Genomic DNA, 24,343 nt, shown 5'->3' with positions numbered 1-24,343 from the left:
CGGGGGCGGTGAGGTGACGTCACGGCCCAGCCGCTGACGTCAAGGGCGCCGGGCCAGGAGTCCCGCAGCGGCCCGGCCCGCCCCGGCCTTCCGCAGAGTGCGTGTTTGTGCGCACACCTGTGTCTCTGGGCCTCGGGGTCTGCACTGGGTCCTTAGTTTGACCCAACTGGGCTGACTCCTACGGATAAACCTCCCTCCTGCCCCCGCCTCTGCCTTCCCTTTCTTTGTCGTCTGATCTTGCCTCCCCGCCCCCCTCTCCTCTCCCAACACCATCCCCCTCCACTCCCCTCAACCTCCCGTCTCTTCCGTCTCTTACTTGGGTGGTATTTTCTGTGGGCGCATGCACGGTGAGGACGCACGCATACACGCGTGAACATTGACACCCAAGCATGCACACACGTGTGCACACGGGGGCCTGCGCACACAGGTGTGTGTCAGCAGGAGCATACTTCAGACATGCACACCGTGGTGCCCAGGGACACATACATGCACGCAAGGGCACAGGAGTCTCCAAGCAACACCTGCACACACACACAGTCCTGGGTCTGGCTGGGGGTGCTGCAGGCCCCAGGGGGACCCTCTCAGCCTTAGAGAAGCCGAGCCCATAGCCTCAGCCCCTCCCCAGCCAGGTTTCTGGGCCCCTGAGGAGCATTCCAGCTGGGGTTGGGGAAGGGGCAGGATAGGGGGAAGGGAAGCCTTGTCAAGGACACCAGCAAGGGAAAGGAAAAAAAAAAAAATAAAGTGGAAGAAATAAAATCAAAAGGCTTTTAAGGCTGCTCTCCCCAAGTAGTTGATGTCTTGGCTGCGATTGCTGGCAATGAAATATTGTGCTCTCTGATCGCTTAATGCACGGAGCTCCGCAGCCCCCTCCCCCTGCCCGTGGCAGCCCTCCCCTCCCCCTCCTTCCGCCCCTCCCCCTTTCCCTGGCAGATCTGCCTCCTTGCTCCCAGAAGGGCCCTGAATGTTTAATGGAGGGCACAGCTGATACCCACATCCACCGTGGCACTGACCCCAGGAGGGGCCCTGAAAGCCACAGCTGGCCAGGACACCTCAGTCCCAGCCTGGGCAGGAGGTGAGAGCCTAGCCAGGAGCTGGGAACCCTGCCCATGCCCAGCAATTGTGGTGCCCAGGGCTCTCTCCCTGCAGAGAAAGAGCTGGCTCTGGGGGTCTTTGAGGTGTGACAGCATCCTCAGCCCAAGAAGGAAATGAGGCCCATGTGCCACTGATAGGGATCCCCTGCCCTTGGAGCTCTGAGAGGCTGGTGACACAGCCGAGGCTCCTGGAGACTGTGTGTGTTGGGGTGGAGGAATGGATAGGTGGGGTGAGGGTGGGCAGTAGGGGCTGAGTGGATAGGTGGAGGGTGTCCTGCCCTAATTTTCAGCCTTTAGTTAAAAACTGAGCTCAGTTATGGTTAAGAGGCCTGGCTTCAAGCCTCAGCTTCCATTCCAGCTCCCTTACTTCCTGGCTCTGTGACCTTGGGCAAGCTCCGAGCCTCCTGTGTCTAAGTTTCCACACCAGGAAGGATAGAACAAATAATAGAACCAACTTCATAGGGTTATTGGAGGATTAAAAGAGAAAATATATGCAAAGTGCTTAGCACAGGGCCCAGTGCACAGGAGGGGCCCATAAGTAGGGCTAATTATCTTTGTAATCTCCGCAGTGGCTCCACCCCGCCTTGCCTGGACTAGGAGGGGCTGGGCCGGCAGCAGGCCAAAGGTGGTGGAGCCCACAGCCCCTCTCCTTCCCATCTTCCTCCTCCTCTCCCACTCTGGCTTCCACACCCGCCCCGCCCCCAGGCAACAGTTCTCTGTGCGCCTTTCTGTCAAGGCCGCCAAATTGGCCAAATCTCCGTAATGCTAAAAAATTGGTCCATTAGCTGGCAGGGAACATTGACAGGAGGGGAGAGCGGAGAGCATCACCACCACAGATGTGCCAGGGGCAGGGGGAAGGGGCTCCAGAGCCAGCCCTGTGTGTGTTTCTGCACATATATGTGTATGCACGTGTGTGGGTGCGTGTGTGGCTGAGGCCCTGCTGTGTGCCAGACATGCTACACTCGAGGCTTTCACAGCATCATCTCATAAACCCCGTGACAGCCCTGAGAGGTTGGTCCTGTTATTACTCCCATGTTACAGATGAGGAAATGGAGGCTCAGAGACCAGAAGGGCTCAAGCAGGGTCACTCAGCAGGTATCAGGGAGAAAACTCACCCTCTACTCTGGGACTCCACTGGCCTCTGTGGGGCCCCTTCCCAGATGTCCCAGTGGCCTCAAACACCCCATGATCCTTGATCCCGCAGTCTCTGCCCTCATCCCTGCCTCCTGGTCCTGCCCTGGGGGTCTTCTCACTGCCCTGGAGCAGCTGGCTGGGGAACTTCATCTCGTTGGGGTCAGCCATGCCCAGTTTCTCCTTGTGGGGAGTGGGAAGTGGGGTGTGGGAAGTGATCAGTGCCTGGATTAGGATGGGGAGGGAAGCTCAGGGCTTCTGGCTGTCCTCCCTCCTTCCTGGAGGGAGGGGTGGGCTTGGACAAGGACTGCCCACACTGGGCCACTCCCTGGCTGCCCATCACGGGGACAAGGCTCCTCTCTGCCCTCTTTGGAAGTCATCTCACTTAAATCTAGCCCGGGTAGGTATTACTGTCCTTATTTTGGGGCAAAGAAATTGAGGCCTAAAGAGGCTAAGTAACCTGTCCACAGCTAGTGGAGGGTGGCGCTGGGATTGAATCCAGATCACTCTGACTTCAGAGCCTGGGCTTTCAATCCTTTCGCTTCAATGATGGGGAGCACCTCCATGGGTGTCGTGTCCTATCAGAACAGTCTGAATCCTGAGAATGTGTTTATTCATTCTTTCCTTCCATACATGTGAAGTACCTCCTAGTGCCAGCACTGTGCACTGGGGATGCAGAGATGAACCAGCTCCTTCCCTACCCCCAGGCCCAGGCTGCTGCACACAGCTGAGACAGCCCCTACCCCACTCCTGCAGCCCCAGGAAGCCCCTGCTTCTCCTCTCAGGGCTGCTCGGCAGTCCTAGCCTCTTCCCCCTCCCTCTGTCCCTTGCTTCCTGGATCTGCTTAACTCTGAGTCAGTCCACCCAGCTGCCTGCACACACACGTCCTCATCCTTCCTGTAAGAGGTGAGCTCCTGCCAGTGGGCCTCAGGACCCCCAATTCTTACTCTGCAGTCCCCTGGGCCCCCATTTCCCACCCCAGCACCCCCATCAGATGGGTAGTAGGGACATGGCTCGTGTCTGGGGATATGGCTGCCCACTCCAACCACCCTAAGGGAACAATACTTCAAGGCCAATGCCCTGGGCTGTGGCTGGGGACAGGGAAGGCTGAAGAGAGGGAGGCTGGCAGGCTGAGGAAAGAGCCTTCTCTTGGCCATAACCTGTCCTGAGACACCGCCAAGGGTCCGGCTGGGCTGCCGCATGGCCCCGGCCTCACTGTCTATTGTGGACTGCATATTAGTGTCCCCCAAATTCCTATGTTGAAGCCCTAATTTCTAATGGGATGGCATCTGGAGACGGGGCCTCTGGGAGGTGATTAGGCCGTGAGGGTGGATCCCTCATGATGGGATGTGTGCCCTTCTAAGAAGAGATGGGATAGAACTTGCTTCCTCCCTCTGCTCTCTGCTGTGGGAGGAAACAACCAGGGGACAACACCTGCAAACCAGGAGGGCCCCAGTGGAAGCCGGCCGTGCCGGCACCCTGGTCTCAGATGCCCAGCTGCCAGGACTGTGAGGATACACGCACCCTATTGAAGCCACCCAGCCCATCGTGTTTGCTGTAGCAGCCCAAACGAACACACCGTCCATCCTCAGCCTGGCCGCCACCCACGAGAGGTGAACGAGTGCCCCCAGAGCCAGCCATGGCCCAGAAGTGAGGGGATGTTGAGGGAGGTGGGGCAAGCTGGCCTCCATCTGACTGGAGACAAAACTAGGATTCAGCTCCTCGAGTCAACATAGTCCCTTTTAACATCCCCTCTATGCAACTCTGCAGGGTAGAAAGCTCAGCCAGGGAGGCTCAGGTACAACTGCCATGCACCGGTGGGGGTGGAGCACTGGCTGGTTGCCGGGAGGGGCTGCCTCTGATGCTGCTGCTCCTGAGTAGTCCAAGTGGTAAGTTTCTCTCTCCCATTTTCCTTCCCCCTTGCAACCCCTTGATGGACTGTGGTAAAGTATAGTGGTTATGACTTTGGGCTCTGATGTCAAGCAGTTTAGGTTCAAGTCCTACCTCTGACACTTCCTAGTCATGACTTTGGAAAAGCCCCTTCATGGTAAGCTGTGGTCTCCTCACCTTGCAAAGTGGGAGGATAATAATGGTACCTGCCCCTTGGGAGGTGTTGCAAGGATTCAGTGAGATGCAACAGTGCTGGTACAATGTGAGTCCTGATGGCAATGATGGTGGTGTCGAAAGGGATGATGATGATGATGATGATGGTGGTGATGATGATGGGGAATTCGGCGAAAAGATGATCTAGATAAGGTGATGGTGCTGATGGTGGTAGAAAAGGGGAGGATGACAAGGATGGGGTGCTGCAATTCAGGCCCAGTGAAGAAAGACAGCAAGGCAGATAGGAAGCTTGGTGATGCAAGGGTATGAAGCCGAAGGGTGCTTCTCTGTGGATCCTGTGCCTACCCCACCTGCTGTTAACCCCCTTGCCTCCAGCCAGCCCAGGAGAAGGCAGAGGTCTCTCTTCTTTCCTGCCTGACCCTGGCTGGGCATTAGTCCGGGCTCTGGTCTCGCCATGGCCCCCTGGCCCCACCCAGGTCTTTGGGAAGCATCCAGGAGTCCTGGTGGCCGATGTGAGTCCCGGTTCTCCAGACCCAAAGGACCTGTCAGCACGTGATCATGGGGTCCAGAGTGGCAGGCATGGACTAGTGCATGGGTCTTGAGCAGGAGTCCCAAGGCTGTGGCCCATCCCCTGGGCTCTGAGGAGGGTCAGGGTAGGGCTGTGGACCTCAGGTGGGGTCCACAGGAGGAGGTAGCTATGTGGGCTGGATGGGCAGGTGGCTGTGGTGCTTCCGAGTTTGGAGTCAGACCTGTTCACATCCAGTTCCACCACTGATGAGCCATAAATTAAGAAATCCTGGGTGTTTTGTAATCTCCCCAAGTCTCAGCTTTATCTCTGTCCTGACACATGGGGTCATGATTGTATTTTTCACAGGTTGGGCAGTCAGCAGAACACCTGCACCTGGGAGGCACCCCAGAGACATTGCTGACTGACTTTGTTATCATGACCTTCATTGGCTCTGATGGGCTGCATAGACCCTGGCCTGGGCTGCAACCGGGATGGTCATGGGCCAGGCCCAGGCTGGGCTGGGGGCTCCTGGCAGGCAGGCTGGGCTCAGATGCTTCACCTCCCTGACCCCTCCGTGTGCCGGCTCTCCACTGCCCCCACCCCCCAACCTCCCCCTGCGCCCTCTCCACAGGCTGGCGAAGGCTCTGACGTGTGAAATAAAAAGAGATTTTAATTACCTCTCAGCAAAACAGCAATTAGAGAGAATCACAGCACAACAGCGGTCCCCTCCTCCACTCCCCCAGCCAGGTCCGCCTTCTCGCCTATTTCTCCCCGCAACCCCAGCGTGAGGCTTGATGTGACAGGAAGTCCTCCCATTCAGCTCAGGCCCCCGTCCCTGTACCCCAGGCGTGGGGTGGGCGAGCCAAAGGTCAGGAGGTGGTCTGTGCTGGGGATGGGGGTGGGAGGGTGCCAGGGGCTGTAGGGAAAGCCCCCAAATGATGAGGGCTGCTTGGGCAAGTGGGGCCTCCTTCTGCGTACACCTCGTGGGTGGCCAGGACCCCATCTCTCTGGGGTCTGTGTGCAGACCACAGGGCTCTGCATCCACACCACGTGTGCCCTGGCAGTGCCCGTCCCTGTGTGCATGGCTGGCACGTGTGAACACCCGTGTGTGCATGTGAGCCTGGCAGCAACCTGGGGCGGTGCAACCCTCAGGATGAGCCGGCTGTGCTGGACAGGCAGTGCATTCTCCTGCAACAGGCTTTTAAAATAATTGCCTGTGACCCTGAGCAGTAGCTCTCTGTCCGCTAGCTGCCCCTGCCCCAGGCGCCTGCTGCCAGGGGTCACTGCTCTGTCCATCTGCAGAGACTTGGGCACCTGTGCTGTACTTGGGGATGGGGCAGGGAGGGCGGGTGAGGTGTCCCCATGGGTGGCCTGAGGCTGGGGGCTGTGGGTGGTGGGTGGCTGATTGAAGGGATAATTGCAGACAGCAGGCCTTAGCTAATGCATGCTATGATAAAGCCCCATTACTGAGGGAGGACGCTGAAGCATGGGGGTGAAGGCTGGGGAGGAGGCCTCCTATGGGGCACTGACAGCCTTTCTCATGGGAGGGGGAGTGGGCAGCCACTGACACCTCTGCAGTCCCCTACCTTCCAGAGCTGCAGCCAGATGAGTTGGGAGAGCCAGGCCCCAGGGGTAAGAGGGACCGGCCCCAGGGGTAAGAGGGACCCGCCCCACAGACATGCACGACCACCCCTGGGCAAAGGTCTGCAAGCCTCCACTCAGTTGTCTAGGGGCCCAACCCCCATGGAGGAGCAGCAGTTTCCTGGCCATTAATCTTGGGGTTCCTGTACTGTGAAGCCTCCCAGCCTCGATGTCAGGGAATATCATCACTGGGTTGTAGAAGTCAGACTGGGCCAGATGAGGTGGTTCACGACTGCAATCCCAGCACTTTGGGAGGCCGAGGAGGGTAGATCACCTGAGGTCAAGAGTTTGAGACCATCCTGGCCAACATGGTGAAACCCTGTCTCTACTGAAAGTACAAAAATTAGCCGGGCGTAGTGGCAGGTGCCTGTAATCCCAGCTACTCGGGAGGCCAAGGCAGAAGAATCGCTTGAACCCGGGAGGCAGAGGTTGCAGTGAGCCTAGATCCCACCACTGCATGCCAGCCTGGGCGACAAGAGTGAGACTCTGTCTCAAAAAAAAAGTCAGACTGGCAGTGAATGGACGGCTGACAGCAGAGACCGCAGCTCACTGGGTGTCACAGATGCCAGCTACCTGTGGTGGGGGGACAGATTAGCCTGGTGAGTCCCTGCAACATGGCCCCAAGTCTCACCCACTTGTCTATGGGGAACAGACCTCAGCATCCATTTCCCAGAGGTCCAGAGTGGGTACATGACTTTCCTAAGAACACACAGCCGGGGCTGGATCAGACCCCACATACCCCTAATCTCTCAGCGTGGCCACTTACCAGCTGTGTGACTGTGAAAGTCACTTAATCTCGCAGGGCCTCAGCTGCTTCCTCTGTAAAACGGGATAATAGTAGCACCTACTCCTAGGATTGTCCTGAGGAGTGAATTAGATAATTCAGCACTAATGCCCAGGGCCTGGCCTAGAAGTCAGATGCTTCTATCCTCAGCACTGTCTTTGTTCTCTGACCCACATCCTTGTGGTAGGCAGAATCCTAAGATGCCCCCAAGATTCCCGGCCCCCGGTGTACTCATGCGCATCCCACCACTATTCAACTGAACACAAATCTGGGGACTGGTGTGAAGGGATTTTGCAGATGTGATTAAGGTTCCAAATGACTTGACCTTAAGGAGATTACTGGGGTGAGCCCGACCTAAGCACATGAGCTCTTCAGAATCAGAGAATTTTGCCAAGTGCAGTGGCTCATGCCTGTAATCCTAGCACTTTGGGAGGCCAAGGTGGGAGGATTGCTTGAGCCCAGGAGTTTGAGACCAGCCTGAACAATACAGCGAGACCCCGTCTCTTAAAAAAACAATAATAATAAAAGCAGAGAGTTTCCCAGGCTGGTCAATGTGAGGAGAACAGAAACTTGAAGCAAGTGGAAGATTCCACTGGAGGGAATTCTCCATTGCTGGCTGTGGAAATGGAGGGGGCCTGTGGGAGCTGATAGCAGAACCCCAAAGTGGACACCTTGATTCTGGCACTTCAAGGAACTGAATTCTGCCACAAACCCTGAGCTTAGAGGAGGCCCCTGAACCCCAGATGAGCGCCGCATCCCCAGCCGACATCTCGATTTGGCTCAGTGAGGCCACGGGCAGAGAATCGCATGCCGTGCCTGGACCGCTGACTACAGAAACTGTGAGGTGGTAAAGTGTGCTGTTGTAAGTAGCTATGTTAGTGCTACTTTGTTTTGCTGCAATACAAAACTAATAACCCTCTTTGGTAGTTCTGTCACAGGCTCTGGGACCTCTTGCCAAGAGGGGAGCTTGGTGCCAGGCTGAGGGGCAGCCCCAGGCATAGCTGGCACTCTCCGGTGACATGTGGATATGCACCTTGCTGCTGGCTACTCCTGGCAGGCCTGAGCACCTGCCCAAGGGGCTGTCACAGGTGGAAGGGAAGGCAGAAACTTGGCACCCAGGCTTCCTGCTCTGGGCCGTGCTGGAGTTGGGGGAACCTTGTACCCAGTTGCCCATCCTCCAATCTGACCTATCATCACGACAGAGGAGGAGGCCTGTGGGAGGCCTCGCCATGTGCTGTCCAGCCATAGCCCCAGGGTGGGTGACAGTGGGCGCAGGTGGGCAGAGGTGGGCACTGATATTCATAGTGATGCAGGGTGAATCACGGGAGCCCCAAATCTGCTTTTCTAGTCCTTTACCCACTTTAAGGAGCCTCTTACAATGCCTGACCCCCTCAAACACACAGTCTGGAAGGAGGCCCCACCAGGAGCCAGGGCCCTGTTCCCAGCCCCCCGCCTGCCAATATCCCCCTCCCCAGACCCTCTGTCTCCTCCCCCGCACAGCCCTGCTCTCTCTCCAAAAGGGACAATTAGTGGCCTCAGCTTTAATTAGCTAACGATCCCCTTCAGCTCCAATCACTTGAAATGATGATGGAGTGCTGGGGGAGGGGACTGCAGGCCCAGGACCCTGGGAGCCAAGGAAAAGGCCCTTCAGGCCATTCAGGCTTCTCTGCCTGTCCCAGGCTCGCCTTTCCTTGCAGTCCCAGGCAATATGCCATGGAGACCCTGACAGGAAGGGGTGTCCCCAGCCCCCACAGCCTCATTTGCATCCCTCTTGCAGCAGGAGCTGAGCTCCTGTCGTGGCCTGTCCCTCAGATGGGGAGCCCAAGGGACCTGCTTGTCAGCGCTAGAGGCCACTGGCCGGAGACTCTCCACCGCCCCCTCCTTCCTGTCCCCCATAGCCACCATCCGACTTTGGCTCGGCAAATCTGACCCCCACTCCTGACTCCCTGCCTTGTGGCCAAGGCCTTGCCACTTAAAGCTTGGGTAGGAAGGACAAGGCAATAGGAAAATCTAGGGTTCCAGCAGAGCTGAGGAAGAGAGGCTGTCGTGAAAATAGCGAGTCACAAGATAACGTCAGGTACAGACAAATGCAGTATGGGATGTACCCAGTGGCACAGACAGAAAACGGCTTGGCCTCTTCAGATAGGGAAATCCAGGAAGGGCCAGTGGAGGTGGCGACATCTGGAAAGGAGGCCAAGGTCCCAGCTGCAGGCCCTGAGATGCCTCCTGAGGTCGCTGAGCAAAGCCACCCTTGGCACCTCCAACACAGGTTCTGGGCCTGAGGTCCCAGGCTGGGCCCCTGGCTCCGAGCTGCCGTTGCTTCAGTTTCTGAGTGCCTTGCTGCCCCCTGCAGAACTGTTCTTCCATCTCCCAGCTGGCAGTGTGCATGGCCCCGAGACTCTGAATGCAGCAGACACAGGGTCAAGCCTCCGTTTCAGTACTGAGTCTCTGCGTGAACCTGGGCATCTTCCTTTCCTTCTATGCACCCCAGTTTCTTCCGCTGTAAACTGGGGCCAACGACAGGGCTCCCTCATGGGCTTACTCAGCGTGAGGCTCAGTGTGGAGGAGATAGAGGGCTTGGCGCAGAGCATGGCGCTTGGGAGCCGCGACAGGCCTGTCTAGGTTGCAGCTGGGGCCTTGCTCCATTCAGCCTGGCCCAGGCTCTGGGCACCCCTGCTCTGGGGCCCTTGGGCAGCTTCCTCAGGTGGGGGCCTGTCAGTGGGATCCTGGAAGCTTGAGATGGACCTAAAGGAGGGACACAGGTCTGGGGACAAAGCACTCGGGCAGAGGGGACAGCTCGAACAAAGGCTGCGCTGTGAGTATGCCATGCTGGTAGAGGAGGGACACTCAGCGGAGCGTGAGGGGACCACAACCAGGAGGATCCTGGAAGCTTGAGATGGACCTAAAGGAGGGACACAGGTCTGGGGACAAAACACTTGGGCAGAGGGGACAGCTCGAACAAAGGCTGCGCTGTGAGTATGCCATGCTGGTAGAGGAGGGACACTCAGGGGAGCGTGAGGGGACCACAACCAGGAGGATCCTGGAAGCTTGAGATGGACCTAAAGGAGGGACACAGGTCTGGGGACAAAGCACTCAGGCAGAGGGGACAGCTCGAACAAAGGCTGCGCTATGAGTATGCCGTGCTGGTAGAGGAGGGACACTCAGCGGAGCGGGAGGGGACCACACCCAGGCGGCCTCAGAAGCCACAGTGGCCATGGCTACACAGAGGCTGTGGCCGGGAACAGGCAGAACTGCAGCAGCACCCGGGTGGGCAAGGAGGGAGAGACCCCCTTCTCCACTAAGAAAGGGAGAAGGAGGGGCCAGAGCTGGAGACAGGAAAGGGATAGGAATGAGAGGAGGAGGTGAGAAGTCTTTCCGAGGCTGGCTTTGGAGTGCAGTGAGTTTCCAGCACCAGCAGGTGTGGGTGGGACCTGGGACCAGAGCCAAACACCTGGACACAGCATCCGGGGGATGGAGGAAGGGCAGGAGGCAGGGAAGCTGGGACAGGTTGGGCAGAGGGGGAGAGTGCGAGGCAAAACTCTGGGCAAAGGCCTTAGGATTTGGAGACCAGACAGGGGTGAGTGAGACAACCTAAGTGTCCCTCAGTAATGGAGGGCGACCCCGAGGACCTCTGGCTGGGAAACACTAGCACAGGCCAGATGGGGAGGAGAGGCACTCAACCATCCATCCTATTGTGTCCTATTTATTAAAAATAAATCAATAAGGGCTGGGCATAGTGGCCCATGCCTTTAATCCCAGCACTTTGAGAGGCTGAGGTAGGCGGATCGCCCAGAGTTCAAGACCAGCCCGGGCAACATAGCGAGACTCCAGTCTCTACACAATAAAAAAAAAATTGACCGGCCATGGTGGAAACACCTGTAGTCCCGGCTACTTTGGAGGCCAAGGTGGGAGGATCACTTGAGCCTAGGAGATCCAGGCTGCAGGGAGGTATGATTGCACCACTGCACTCTCTCCGGGAAACGCAACGAGACGTCATCTCTAAAACAACAACAAAAATATGATAAAATAGATACCCAGGTGGGCCTAGATGCTCACCCTGCAGTGGTCGCAGAGCCTACCGGGCCTTACCTTGGGAGGGCTGGGGCTGCGCAAACGAGGACTTTCATGTTTCTCCCTACAAACTTGTGTGGCTTCAATATTTTAAAACAAGAGAATATTTACATGTTTCTTGTATAAAAACAACATTGCTCTAGAGATTGGGAGGTGACCCCAAGAGGAGTCTGTGCATGGCAAAGTCAACCACGGGGTTCAGAGTGGAGAGGAGGGCTGCAGGAGTGTGGAAAAATGGCCCCCTCTTTGTCATCTGGTGGGTTCCAGAGCAAAGGAAAGGTGTTCAGGATCCGAGAGCCTGGGCAGGTTTGCCTGGGTGCTGTGCCTGGTGTATGGCTTGGCGCTGAGAGATGCTTCACGCAGGGCATCTCCGTGAGGTGATCACAGCCGTCACCTGAGTTTATCATATGCGTCCCCTGTCCTGGGCTCCAGAAGGGGCCGCGGGCTACCTGGAGGGGAAGAACAGGGGCTGCCATAGGAGAGACTTTGCATCCAGTGGAGTAGGGGCCTGTGGAGGCAGCACCTGACCAGATGGGAGAGGCCACTTCCAGGTGGCCCTGAAGGATGGTTGGCAATTGGCCACTGTAAGAGGGGATGGAGGAACAGCAAGTGCTAAGGCCTGAGGGATGACAGAGCCAGCCATGTTCTGGGAAATGGAAATAGATCAGAGTGACCAGAGGAAAGAGGGAGGTATGGGGGCGGGGAGGCAGAGAGGGACAAAGAGAAGAGCCAGGAAGAGGCCCTGCCTCGTGGGCCACACTAAGGTGCCTGAGCTCCACCGTGAGGGGTGAGGAGGGCTTCTGGCGTGGAGGCCAGAGTGGAGGCCAGGTGTCCAGCAGTGGAGGCCAGTGCCAGCAGTCCAGGCTGGAGTGGGCCTAGTGTGGGGTCAGGACCTAGCAAAGGAGCTCAGCCAGAGGTCTAGACGGGGTGGAGGAAGCCAGGCCAGGAGGGCCGGGGAGTGTGGGGAGGTGATAGGCCAGGCCAGGGAGCCCAAGGGCTGCCCTTGAGGCACAGGAATCTGAAAGCCAGTGGAGGACAGAGTCCAGCTGTCCCCCCACCGCCCTGCCAGAGGTAGGCCCCACTGGAGGCTCAGGCAGGACCAACGGGCACCCGTCACCCCACCTGGTCACAGCAGTGGGGAGGAGTGGAGGCCTGGGGCAGAGTGGTGGGGTACCGGGCCTTTGGGGTCTCTCAGTTCAGCTGTTGGCCCCGAGATTTCCAAGATGAACCTGAGTCAGCACCGTGGCGGCCACGGCAGCTCCGGCCTTCCTCCACTCTCTCCCTGCCACCCCGGCCACTTGGGAGAGTCATTTCATTTCTCAAATTAAAAATCCATTTTATGCTGTGAATAATAGATGGGATGAGCCCCGAGAGGCCGGGTGGAGAACAGGAAGCTGGCTGGGGGCGTGTTTTTAGGGCTCAGAAGATACCACAGATCTGCAGGGGAGGAGTAGGGCCTGGTTGGACAGGGTGGAAGCTGGTGGGGCACGTTCTGGAGCTGACACTCTGCTGCAGCACACCGAGCCAGGGCAAGGGGTTCATCCCCACCCACATGCAGGCCACAGGACAGAAGCGGGTCTGACCACAAATGGGCTCCAGTCAGGGCCAGGCCCGGCGTTAGGTGGGCAGCCCCACCTCAGAGCAAGGCACTTAGCAGCCCACATGGTGAATGTGCAACAGATGCAAGCTATTGGTGACAGCACACTGTCCTCAGGGAGGGCTCTATGTCCAGAACCCAAACCAAGTGATGCCCTGTTCGGCAGCGTGGCTGGGATCTACCCTTGGTCAAGGAGGAGACAGAGAGTCAGGATCTGAACCCCTCATCTCTGCCCCTGGCATCCCCTCAGGCCTTTCTCTCCCAGGCAGCTCTGGCAGCACCCAACTGCTCCCTGAAGCTGGGCACCCAGCTGCCTCACTCAGGGCTTGGCTGGGTTTAGCTGGGCACTGCTGTGGCCTGTCATTCTCTTGCTCATGAGTCATGGGGTCACCTTGGTAATTAGGGGTAGGAAGAGATCCCCCAAAAGCGTGAGCACGCTACAGGCCAGACCACTGGTGTCCTACTCCCCTACAGCGCCAGCTTCCCTTACAGAGAAGGTGCCGGAGAGTTAAGGAGGTGGGCCTCTGACTTCTCTTTATTGGCAGTCTGTGTGGGGTGGCCAGGACTGAGAGGTCAGAGGGCCCAATTCCAAGTCAACTCCTGTAGGCCCTGGTTGCTGCTCTCAGCCCGGGGCTGGGGGATGAGATGTGAACAGAAAAGGTGGAGTGGAGCCAGGCAGGTCACCCGGCGGGGAGTTGGGAGGCCCATGAGCAGATCAATAGCAGCTGAGTCTGGGAGAGGGTGGCTGGAAGGGGGCTCTGAGAGCTGGCCTGGGAGGGAGGAGGAAGGCACGAGGGAGGGCAAAAGGAGGGAGGAGAGACTGAGGGCCTGGGGGCTGCCCCCCACCCCACCCCCATGACTGGAGCAGAAGAGTCCCTAGGGAAGTGCGTTTGCCTCTGTGCCTTTCTGTCGGAAGAGTCGGCTCTCTGAGACAATATCCATTTTTACATTTCTTGGAAATTTCACGGCATTCATTTTGGGGAAAATAAAAGCTGTCATTGCTGGAGAAATGATACCAATCAGGGCCTGAAAAGGCTGGAAAATTATCCTCCTGGAGACGGGAACATTGAGGGAAAAATGCAGATTAAAAGCACAAAGAGCCACTTTGCCACCTCCCTGCCCTCCCCTCCCCGCTTCATGGAATCACCACATTATAAGTAATTCCATTTTTCCTCCTTAGAATTAATAGGACCCAAGAAGGATGCACGGGGCAGACGACAACCCTGGGGTGGCCAGAGATGGAGGCAGGGTATCCAGAGTGGGGGCTTAGAGATGGAGAGATGAACAGGCAGGGGAGAGGCAAGACAGGGGCAGAGGCCAGCACTCAGGGCCAGGGCTCAGGAGCCGGGCAGATGCACAGCCCCTGAGGAGGAGAACAGGATGATGGGTAGGTTATCAGAGTCCCTACCTTGTTGTGATTTTTATCAGATGGCGCTCCATGGCTCTCACACATTGTTTAGGCCAATCCTACGGGCTGGAGCCGGCAGACCTGGGAGGGCTGGTGCTTTGTGGGGTCTCCTGCTAGAGACACCAGAGGTAGGGTAGGGCAGAGAAAGCAGAGATTCCAGAAACAGTATCAGTCTTCCAAGGAGCCCCAAGTTCTCTGTGTCCCATTAGGGCCAGGCTGTCTGGCCAAGGCAGGCAGGCAGGTAGAGGGCTCTGCCTCCAGGCAGTGGGGAGGCCCCACATTTAAAAAGCCAGTTCACCTGGCAGAAGGCAGGGGGTGGGTAAATTCAGACTCCCTGCACCCAGCCTGCCCTCCCATCAGTCCACATACCAGGGTCTTGAGGCTCAGGGCCTGTCTGAGGCCTGGGGCTAATGGCCAGAGGGGGCAGGCTCCAGCCTTCGCTGGTTCCAGCAGGGAGACTTCGCTCATTCTTCTTTCGGCCTTTTCTTCCTACCTGGGCCAGGGACTCCCTGAGCCGTGGTGCCAGGGCCAGCCAAGGCTGGGGAGGATGGGGAAGGGGGCGGCAAGCCCTCTTCTTGCAGGAGTCCGCACTGAGTTCCCTTCAACAGGGACTAGGTGAAGGGAGCGAGGCCAACCAGAAGCCCCAGTGGAGAGCCCATCCAGGGCAGGGGTTCCAAGGAGGACAAAGAAGCCGGTTAGTGAAGGTGCGCTCTGCGCCAGGGACTGTGCCGTCAGACACAGGCACTACTGACACCGCCCCCAGCCCTTCGGAGGAGTCCTCGGCTCCTCATCTCCAGCTCCAGCCCCTTTCCAGCCGGCTGGGAGTGGGGACACTGGATGGGAGGGGACCCTTCACGGGAGTACTCGCTGCCCTCACTCGTCTCGGAACGCTGCTGGACCCGGAGTCCCCGACCGCAGCCAGCGCATGACCCCCGGGAGCCTGTCTCCGCGGCTGCCGACCCACGTCCGCGCTGCCGCCCCGCTGCCAGGTGGCCCGAGAGACGCAGGAGGAAGGAGGGGCGCGCGGGGCGGGCGGAGGAGGGTGGAGCCGCCGGCGCGCCCCCTCCCTCGGGCCGGCAGGCGGGCGGCGCGGCGGGCTCGGCGCGGCGGCAGAGGAGGCGGCGGGCGCTGGGAGACACCGGACCCCCGCTCGGCTCCGCTCCGGCTCAGGCCCCCGCTCGGGCCCGACCCGTTCGGTCACCGCCGGCTCAGGCGCGCACCTGCCGGGTAAGTGGCGCCCGAGTCCCTGCCGCTGAGGCCACCATCGCGGCCACTTCCGTCGCCGCCGCCACCACTGCGCGGAGCCTCCCGGCTTTGTCTGCGTCCTCTCGGCTGCGGCTCCGGCTGCGGCTGCGGCTGCGGCTGCGGCTGCGGCTCCCGGGCTCGGCTCTCGGGCTTCGCGGACTGCGCGGCACGGCGCCGGGGCTCGTGGGTCGCCAGCCAGCTCGCTCCCCGCCGGGGGTGAAACTTTGCCCAAGTTTGGGTTCTGGGGAGAACCTGTTGAAGCCGGGAGTGGCTCGGGGTAGGGACAGAGATGGTGGGAGTGGGGGGAGGGAACCCGTCTCGGGTTCTCCATCAGGGCCGTCCAGGGGGTGGGTTGTGTGTCCGCCACCCAGGGGCGTTGGCGCGCGCCCCTAGGGAAGGGGCGAGTGGGCCGTCGGGCCACCGAGCAGAAGGAGCCAGCGAGCGGGGTTGGCGTGGTCGATCCCGCGGACTTCCGCGAGGACAAAGTTTGGTTCTTTGGCCGCTTTGCGGAGCGTCTGTCTGGGTCCAGCGCGGGGAGCTGAAAGTGTCGCATAGACGCGCCCCTGACCGCACCTCCTCACTCCAGCCTCCGCTCCTTCCCCCACACCACCCGGCCTTGGCTGGGGCAGGTCGTGGAAAAGAAAGGCGAAGGGAAGAGAGACGACCTTTCAGCGAAGGCCCCCTACGTGCCAGGCCCCTGGCCTGGCGCCTCTTGCTTCCAGTAAGAGCCCTCCCAACCCTGCGGCCCTCAAGTGTGTGCAGGGAGTGGACAGGGGAGAAGGCTCCACTGTGCACATGGGGGTGGTGGCCCCGCCGAGCCCTCATAGTCCCTGGTTTCCGCATTGAATGAGGCCCGCGGCTGGGGCCTCTGCACCCAGGCCTGTGTCCCTTCTCTCGGTGCCCCTGAGCCCCATCCGGCTGCGGCACCTCCTGAGCCTGCTTCTGCCCTTCAGGCAGCTGCGGCCCCGGGGCCATGCGGAGGCCCACGAGGAGGTCGGCGGCCACGCGCATCCCGTAGCCCAGGTGGCCCAGGTCTGCACCGCGGCGGCCTCGGCGCCATGGAGCCCCCGTATTCGCTGACGGCGCACTACGATGAGTTCCAAGAGGTCAAGTACGTGAGCCGCTGCGGCGCGGGGGGCGCGCGCGGGGCCTCCCTGCCCCCGGGCTTCCCGTTGGGCGCTGCGCGCAGCGCCGCCGGGGCCCGGTCCGGGCTGCCGCGCTGGAACCGGCGCGAGGTGTGCCTGCTGTCGGGGCTGGTGTTCGCCGCTGGCCTCTGCGCCATCCTGGCGGCTATGCTGGCCCTGAAATACCTGGGCCCGGTCGCGGTCGGCGGCGGCGCCTGTCCCGAGGGCTGCCCTGAGCGCAAGGCCTTCGCGCGCGCCGCTCGCTTCCTAGCCGCCAACCTGGACGCCAGCATCGACCCATGCCAGGACTTCTACTCGTTCGCCTGCGGCGGTTGGCTGCGGCGTCACGCCATCCCCGACGACAAGCTCACCTATGGCACCATCGCGGCCATCGGCGAGCAGAACGAGGAGCGCCTACGGCGCCTGCTGGCGCGGCCCGGGGGTGGGCCCGGCGGCGCGGCCCAGCGCAAGGTGCGCGCCTTCTTCCGCTCGTGCCTCGACATGAGCGAGATCGAGCGACTGGGCCCGCGACCCATGCTGGAGGTCATCGAGGACTGCGGGGGCTGGGACCTGGGCGGCGCGGAGGAGCGTCCAGGGGTCGCGGCGCGATGGGACCTCAACCGGCTGCTGTACAAGGCGCAGGGCGTGTACAGCGCCGCCGCGCTCTTCTCGCTCACGGTCAGCCTGGACGACAGGAACTCCTCGCGCTACGTCATCCGCGTGAGTGCGCCCCCTGAGCGCCCTGCCCGTGGCCGCGGATCCGGGGCTCAGTGGCCTTGCCCAGGGGTCCCTGCGCGCGGGAGGCGGGTGCGTGAGAGGAGAGGAGGGAAGAGGAGAGCAGGAGAGGGGAGGGGAGGGGAGCGCACAGCGGCAGAGCGCGGGAGGAGGGCGCAAGTAATTTCCCTGGGGTAATTGCGGTGTTTAGAGGAGCCGCGGGAGCCGCAATTTCCCAGCCCTCTGGCAGGCAGTGAGGGCCAGGAGGGAGGGGCGCGCCGGCGGGCTGGGTTGATATCTCCGCGAGGGCTGGAGCTGGCCCCAAAGCTAGGGGTCCCAACTGTCAGTGGGGGACCTACGAATGCCCCGGACAGATAAGGAAAGTGCAGACGTACAGGGGTAAGATTGGGCGTCCGCAGGCTGGGACAGTCAGGGATGGGGCTTTGGCCATCTCGTCTGGGTGGAAAGAGGGGCTGGGCCCAGTCTGCGTGCTTCTGGGGCTGTACTCATGGATGTCTGGTTGCTCTCTGGGCATTGGAGTGGAAATTCCCTCTGTTTAGGGAACACGAAGTGTGGGCCTCTGACCTCTGGCCCCTGTCTCCCTCCTCAGATTGACCAGGATGGGCTTACCCTGCCAGAGAGGACCCTGTACCTCGCTCAGGATGAGGAGAGTGAGAAGGTGCTGGGGCATGGGATGGGGAGGCAGGGAAGGCCTGGGGCCCCAGGAGGGGTAGATCCAGGCCAGGCCTGTCCCTGTCCCTGGGTGAGCCCCCTCCCCTGATGCAGATCCTGGCAGCATACAGGGTGTTCATGGAGCGAGTGCTCAGCCTCCTGGGTGCGGACGCTGTGGAACAGATGGCCCAAGAGATCCTGCAGGTGGAGCAGCGGCTGGCCAACGTGAGCAGACCGGGGCTGGCAGCTGCCCTGGATTTGAGGGAGGGCATCATGGAGCAAGGCTGGGTCAGCTGTGATCTCTCCCCACAGATCACTGTGTCAGAGTATGACGACCTACGGCGAGATGTCAGCTCCATGTACAACAAGGTGACGCTGGGGCAGCTGCAGAAGATCACCCCCCACGTGAGTGTGGCCCAGTCCTCGTGGGCAGGCAGGGTTGGGGGCAATGCTGCTGCTGGGACTACACAGTTATCTCTCCCCAGAGATGGGCAAACCCTTCCTTGGCCACGGACTCTCATGTCCCCTCGCTGCCTCTCTCTGCCCCTCCCCCTGTCTTCTGTGGCCCCTGCCAACCCCAGCCTCACTGTCCCTGTCCTTGGCCTCACAGTTGCGGTGGAAGTGGCTGCTAGACCAGATCTTCCAGGAGGACTTCTCAGAGGAAGAGGAGGTGGTGCTGCTGGCGACAGATTACATGCAGCAGGTGTCCCAGCTCATCCGCTCCACACCCCACCGGTATGGCTGCAGATCTGGCGTTTTCTGCCCAGCGGCCACTAGGTCCTTCCCCTGCACCCTGGACCTGTCTGCTGGGTGGGCTTTACATTTTCTGCTCTGCATAGCTGGGATGACTGCCTGTCCCTTCTTTGTGGGGCTGTCTGGGTCCTGGGTCCAGCCACAGGTTGGTGGGCACAGGTGGGGGTGGTGCCCTTGGTGGCCCACACGCATGTCCGTCTGGACACCCACTGGCTTCACCTGGCCCCCAGGGTCCTGCACAACTACCTGGTGTGGCGCGTGGTGGTGGTCCTGAGTGAGCACCTGTCCCTGCCATTCCGTGAGGCACTGCACGAGCTGGCACGGGAGATGGAGGGCAGCGACAAGCCACAGGAGCTGGCCCGGGTCTGCTTGGGCCAGGCCAATCGCCACTTTGGCATGGCGCTTGGCTCCCTCTTTGTACACGAGCACTTCTCAGCTGCCAGCAAAGCCAAGGTGGGTTGCCCTTGTTTGGGTGGGGAGGATGGTGCTGAATTGAGGATGGAGCCCTCCCGAGGCCATGGTCCTAACTTGGGGGGCCCCACATGTCCCCTGCAGGCAGGGGAACAGGCCCTGCTAAGTACTCAGCCGATTCTGAGGCTCCAGGCTGCTCCTCCGCAGGCCTCCTCCTCCAGGAAGCTTATGTGGACTATCAACCGCAGGCGGACCTCCCTGCCAGGCCCCAGCCCACCTTCTCAGGCTTGCTCGGGAGGCGTGGCCTTAGGGATGTCTGTGGTCATTGCTGGGGCAGTTTCCTCCTCTAGCTTGTGAGCCCTCAGGGGTGCAGGGCCTGGATCCCCACCTCCAAAGTATCCTCTTGGTGTTCAGAAATGAGGTTTGGGCTTAGAAAGTGGTGCTTAAAGACAGGGGTACCCCTCCTGCCAGGAGTGATGGACCAGGCTGCTGGGTTGACCCTTGCTCCCTGACCCCTGACCCGGCAGGTACAGCAGCTGGTGGAAGACATCAAGTACATCCTGGGCCAGCGCCTGGAGGAGCTGGACTGGATGGACGCTGAGACCAGGGCTGCTGCTCAGGCCAAGGTGAGGGGACCCAGTGTCATTGGTTGGTCCCGTATACATTGAGCACCTACTGTGTGCCAGCAAAAGAGAACAAAAGGGACAAGGAGGCCTTCGTGGAGTTGACCAGGCCTGCCTCCCCCACTGTGAAGCCCACTCGCAGGCTGGCCTAGTGCTCCCTTCCTCGGTGGGTGGGGTGGGGGTGGGGGGCTGTCTCCCAAGGCCCTGTGCACCTTCCCCTGCCCTCGGCCCGCAGCTCCAGTCCATGATGGTGATGGTGGGCTACCCGGACTTCCTGCTGAAACCCGATGCTGTGGACAAGGAGTATGAGGTGGGCCCTGACCCTGCCTGCCCAGCCTGTCCACAGCCCCTCTACTAATGGCACTCAGGAGGGCAGGTGGCCTGCACGGCTAGGTTGTTGCCCAGTCTGCAAGTAGCCCCGCCCTGGCCTGCCGTTGAGTGCCGCCCATGCCTCCTGCAGTTTGAGGTCCATGAGAAGACCTACTTCAAGAACATCTTGAACAGCATCCGCTTCAGCATCCAGCTCTCAGTTAAGAAGATTCGGCAGGAGGTGGACAAGTCCACGTGGGTGCCTGGCCCAGAGCTGGGGGTCAGGGAAGGGTTGTGGGGAAAGGGCAGGAGCTGGTGGGGCAAATCATCTCACAGCCATGCAGATATGGGGGGCACACAGGCCAGCACAGGGCATGGGGTGGGGGCCGGCAGGGTGACCCCCAGACTGTCAGGAGATGGCTGATGATGAAGCTGTGATGTGAGGGTAGTGGGGGAGGGAGTGTGTGCCCCCATTCACCCCAGCATCCGTCCACAGGTGGCTGCTCCCCCCACAGGCGCTCAATGCCTACTATCTACCCAACAAGAACCAGATGGGTAAGGGGATGTGTCCCTACGCCGGACAGGGCAGGGTCCAAAAGTAGATGTGTTTCCCACTGAGCACCCCCTTCTTGTAGTGTTCCCTGCGGGCATCCTGCAGCCCACCCTGTACGACCCTGACTTCCCACAGTGAGTACATAGCTTGCCCTGTTTGTGGCTGAGGGCAGGGCTGGCATGCAGACCTTATCTACCAGGTGTGTGTCGGTGTACTGTGGCTCCAATCGCCCCAGACCCAGCTGGGTTCAGGAGTCAGGACAGCTGTGGACCCTGGCTCCCCACTGTATCCTTGGTTATTTAGAAAAATGTGTAGGTTTGTTATTTGTAACTTCCTGGGGTCTTCCTTACTTGTTTGAGGCTCATTTCGATGTTTCAAAGGTGGCGCAACACTAACGATGAGGTAGGAGGAGAAACCCCTACGTGGGTGCCTCAGTTTCCCTCCTGTCTCCTCCAGCCCTGTTTCACTGCCCAGCCAGCTCTGTTAGATGTGATTTCCTAAAAGCAGCTGGATAGGTTCCACGGGCATTCACATAGCCCATGAGGAAGCTGAGGCACAAGTGCCCCTGGACCGCACGGATGCCTCTGTGGCCTCCCTGGGCCACCACCTCCTGGCCTGGCCAGGAGACATCTGGGGCCTGGGCAGCAGCATAGGGCTCTCAGAGGGTGGTGAGGGCTAGGGCCTGATGCTGCTGCTGTGGGCCCAGGTCTCTCAACTACGGAGGCATCGGCACCATCATTGGACATGAGCTGACCCACGGCTACGACGACTGGGGTGAGGCCTGTTGGGGCCCGAGGGGATGGCTGGGAGCGGGCAGGACAGGCAGTGGAGAGGCAGGGTAGGGGATGGGCTAACTGGGGCTGGTGGGTGGAGAGGGGAGGGGGCTCAGGTGAGGGTGGGTCTCAGCCTGCTGCACTGCCCACAGGGGGCCAGTATGACCGCTCAGGGAACCTGCTGCACTGGTGGACCGAGGCCTCCTACAGCCGCTTCCTGCGAAAGGCCGAGTGCATCGTCCGTCTCTACGACAATTTCACTGTCTACAACCAGCGGGTGAGACCCCCACCTGCCCCTTGTGCCCCTCGGGCCTGGTGGGGCACTGGCTGGAAGCATCACACACACCCTTGCGCACGTGCACATGTCCAAACAAAACCTGTGCCCAGGTCCCTGCACACACACTCGGTTCCCACGCACACTCACGTGGACATATAATGAGTGTCCGCAGACTTATGGAGGACAAGGGGGTTGGGGGGAAAGAGTAGGGTTGGAGCCCCCCCTCAAACTCTCTGGGCAAGGGAAGAAGAGGGGTGGTAGGAATTAGGGGCTGGGGCCCAGGGTATCAATGCCTGAGGGAGGCCAGCTGGGCCCCAAGCAGCCCCCTGGCCTCTTCCCTTCCCGGCAGGTGAACGGGAAACACACGCTTGGGGAGAACATCGCAGATATGGGCGGCCTCAAGCTGGCCTACCACGTGAGCTCCACCCCTCCTGCACACCTCCCGCCTGTGCTCCACCCCTGCTGCGGGAGGGACGGGGGCTGATGGGGACTCCAGATGAGGGACAGAGCTGCCTCTCCCTGCCCACCCTGCTGAGCTCTGGCCTGGGGTGGGGCAGGGCATGTGCTGGGGACACGGTCCACTGGAAGAGGAAGGATTCACAGGCCCCCCTTCACAGGGAGAGCAGGGAGGGCTACCTAGATGGAGGACAGAGAGGAAGCAGAGCCCAGGGTGGGCGGGCTTAGCAGGTCCATGCTCTCTCTGTCCCCAGGCCTATCAGAAGTGGGTGCGGGAGCACGGCCCAGAGCACCCACTGCCCCGGCTCAAGTACACACACGACCAGCTCTTCTTCATTGCTTTTGCCCAGGTGGGCCGGGTGGGGGATTGGACTGGGAGCCTTGGGGTGGGGACACGGCATCCAGGGTCAGTCCCAGCTCTGCCTTGCCCAGGCCTCGCATGGACAGCCTGTCTCTCATCAGCTGTCCCCTCAGAGGTGATGGTCCTGTGGTGCCGAGGGGGCCTACGGCCTTGTGTGCTGGGTGGGGGCAAGGGGGTGGATGCCCGGCTTCATCTCCCCCTCCTCCCCTCCACCCCGCTCCTGGACCCAGAACTGGTGCATCAAGCGGCGGTCGCAGTCCATCTACCTGCAGGTGCTGACCGACAAGCATGCCCCCGAGCACTACAGGTATGCCCACCTGCCCGCCTGGCCTCGTCCACTCCTTGTGTTTGGGGTGGGATCAGGGGGCATGGGAAGGAATAAAAGTCACCCCTGGTTGCCGGGGTTGGAGTGGCTGCAGGGCCCCACACCGTGTGGTCTCTCCCCACCCCAGGGTGCTGGGCAGTGTGTCCCAGTTTGAGGAGTTCGGCCGGGCTTTCCACTGTCCCAAGGACTCGCCCATGAACCCTGCCCACAAGTGTTCTGTGTGGTGAGCCTGGCTGCCCGCCTGCACGCCCCCACTGCCCCCGCACGAATCTCCTCCTGCTGGCTACCGGGGCAGGCATGCACCCGGTGCCAGCCCCGCTCTGGGCACCACCTGCCTTCCAGCCCCTCCAGGACCCGGCCCCCCCTGCTGCCCCTCACTTCAGGAGGGGCCTGGAGCAGGGGTGAGGCTGGACTTTGGGGGGCTGTGAGGGAAATATGCTGGGGTCCCCAGATTCTGCTCTAAGGGGGCCAGACCCTCTGCCAGGCTGGATTGTACGGGCCCCACCTTCGCTGTGTTCTTGCCGCAAAGTCTGGTCAATAAATCACTGTACTGTTGCCTTGGCCTCTTCACGGGTCCCCAGGGCAGGCGGAGCTGGAGAGAGCCCTCTGCAGGGAGGCTAGGGCGCTTAGCACAACTGGGACCCTGGAGAGGACCTTCTTATCTCCTGGTTGCCCTGGCTTGGCCGCCTGTGTCCAGCCTTCCTGGACTCGTCTATCTTTTCCACCAACCAACAATACTTCCCTGGCCCAGCCGCCCGCCCCCAAAGCCTTGCCCAGGGCTTCTTGCCCAGTTCTGGGGCACCCCTAGTTCAGCCTCATGGCCTGGTGACCCACGTTCCAGGGTGACGCTGGGACTTACGTCCCCTGCAAGTCGAAGTAGAAGCTTCTGCCTTGTCTTAGCCTGGTCCTTGGCCTCAGCCTGCCTGGAGAAGGGGATAGTGATCCACACTTACATGGAGGTGAGGCCGACTCACAGGACATCTCGGCCTCTCCTCCAGTGTGGAGACAGGCTCCTGGGGTGCAGAAAGGAGAGGACTGGTAGGAATGGTAGGCTCCTGGCATGAGGAGGGTGGACAGAGGCAGGGAGTGCTGCCCAGGCTGGAGGCTGCCGGCTGGCCCTGCCCGATCACGGAGGGGCGGCAGGGGGAGGGGGGATTATCCTATCGGGCAGCCCCACTCAGGGATCCCGAGTCTGCATTGAGGGGGACCAGCAGGCACCTGCCCTTCCTCCCAGGTCTGTTATTCTTCCCTCGGGGGTGGCCTAGAGGGGTTAACCCCTCCCTGGGCACCGCCCGGTGTGGCCATCCCCATCTCTTGAAGCGGCGAATCTCTCGCCAGCCCAGCTCTTGTTGTTCTGCTCTGACAGCGCCTGCGTGCACCCTGTCCCCAGCCTTGAGAGACCTTTAAAAAGTCCTTGTTATCTGAGCCTTGGGCAGGACAGCCATGCGTGGC

General features: G+C 60.5%; 1 protein-coding gene across 1 annotated transcript; it reads left to right on the top strand.

Moving 5' to 3' along the window:
• The first annotated feature begins 16,139 nt into the window (after window positions 1–16,139).
• ECEL1 (endothelin converting enzyme like 1) lies at window positions 16,140–23,446 on the top strand. The gene is made up of 18 exons (XM_055290977.2): window positions 16,140–16,261; window positions 16,498–17,384; window positions 17,989–18,057; window positions 18,165–18,275; window positions 18,363–18,455; window positions 18,661–18,785; window positions 19,034–19,256; window positions 19,742–19,840; window positions 20,073–20,147; window positions 20,298–20,401; window positions 20,643–20,701; window positions 20,782–20,833; window positions 21,406–21,473; window positions 21,625–21,749; window positions 22,099–22,164; window positions 22,460–22,555; window positions 22,797–22,873; window positions 23,019–23,446. Exons 2-18 carry the CDS (start codon window positions 16,599–16,601, stop codon window positions 23,116–23,118), a joined length of 2,328 nt encoding a protein of 775 aa, XP_055146952.1. The 5' UTR covers window positions 16,140–16,261; window positions 16,498–16,598; the 3' UTR covers window positions 23,119–23,446.
• Window positions 23,447–24,343: the final 897 nt, after the last annotated feature.

The sequence above is a fragment of the Symphalangus syndactylus genome, chromosome 8 (assembly GCF_028878055.3).
Source record: "Symphalangus syndactylus isolate Jambi chromosome 8, NHGRI_mSymSyn1-v2.1_pri, whole genome shotgun sequence".
Lineage (NCBI taxonomy): Eukaryota > Metazoa > Chordata > Mammalia > Primates > Hylobatidae > Symphalangus > Symphalangus syndactylus.
The sequence above is the reverse complement of the archived record's forward strand: the minus strand, read 5'-3'. Positions and strand labels throughout refer to the sequence as shown.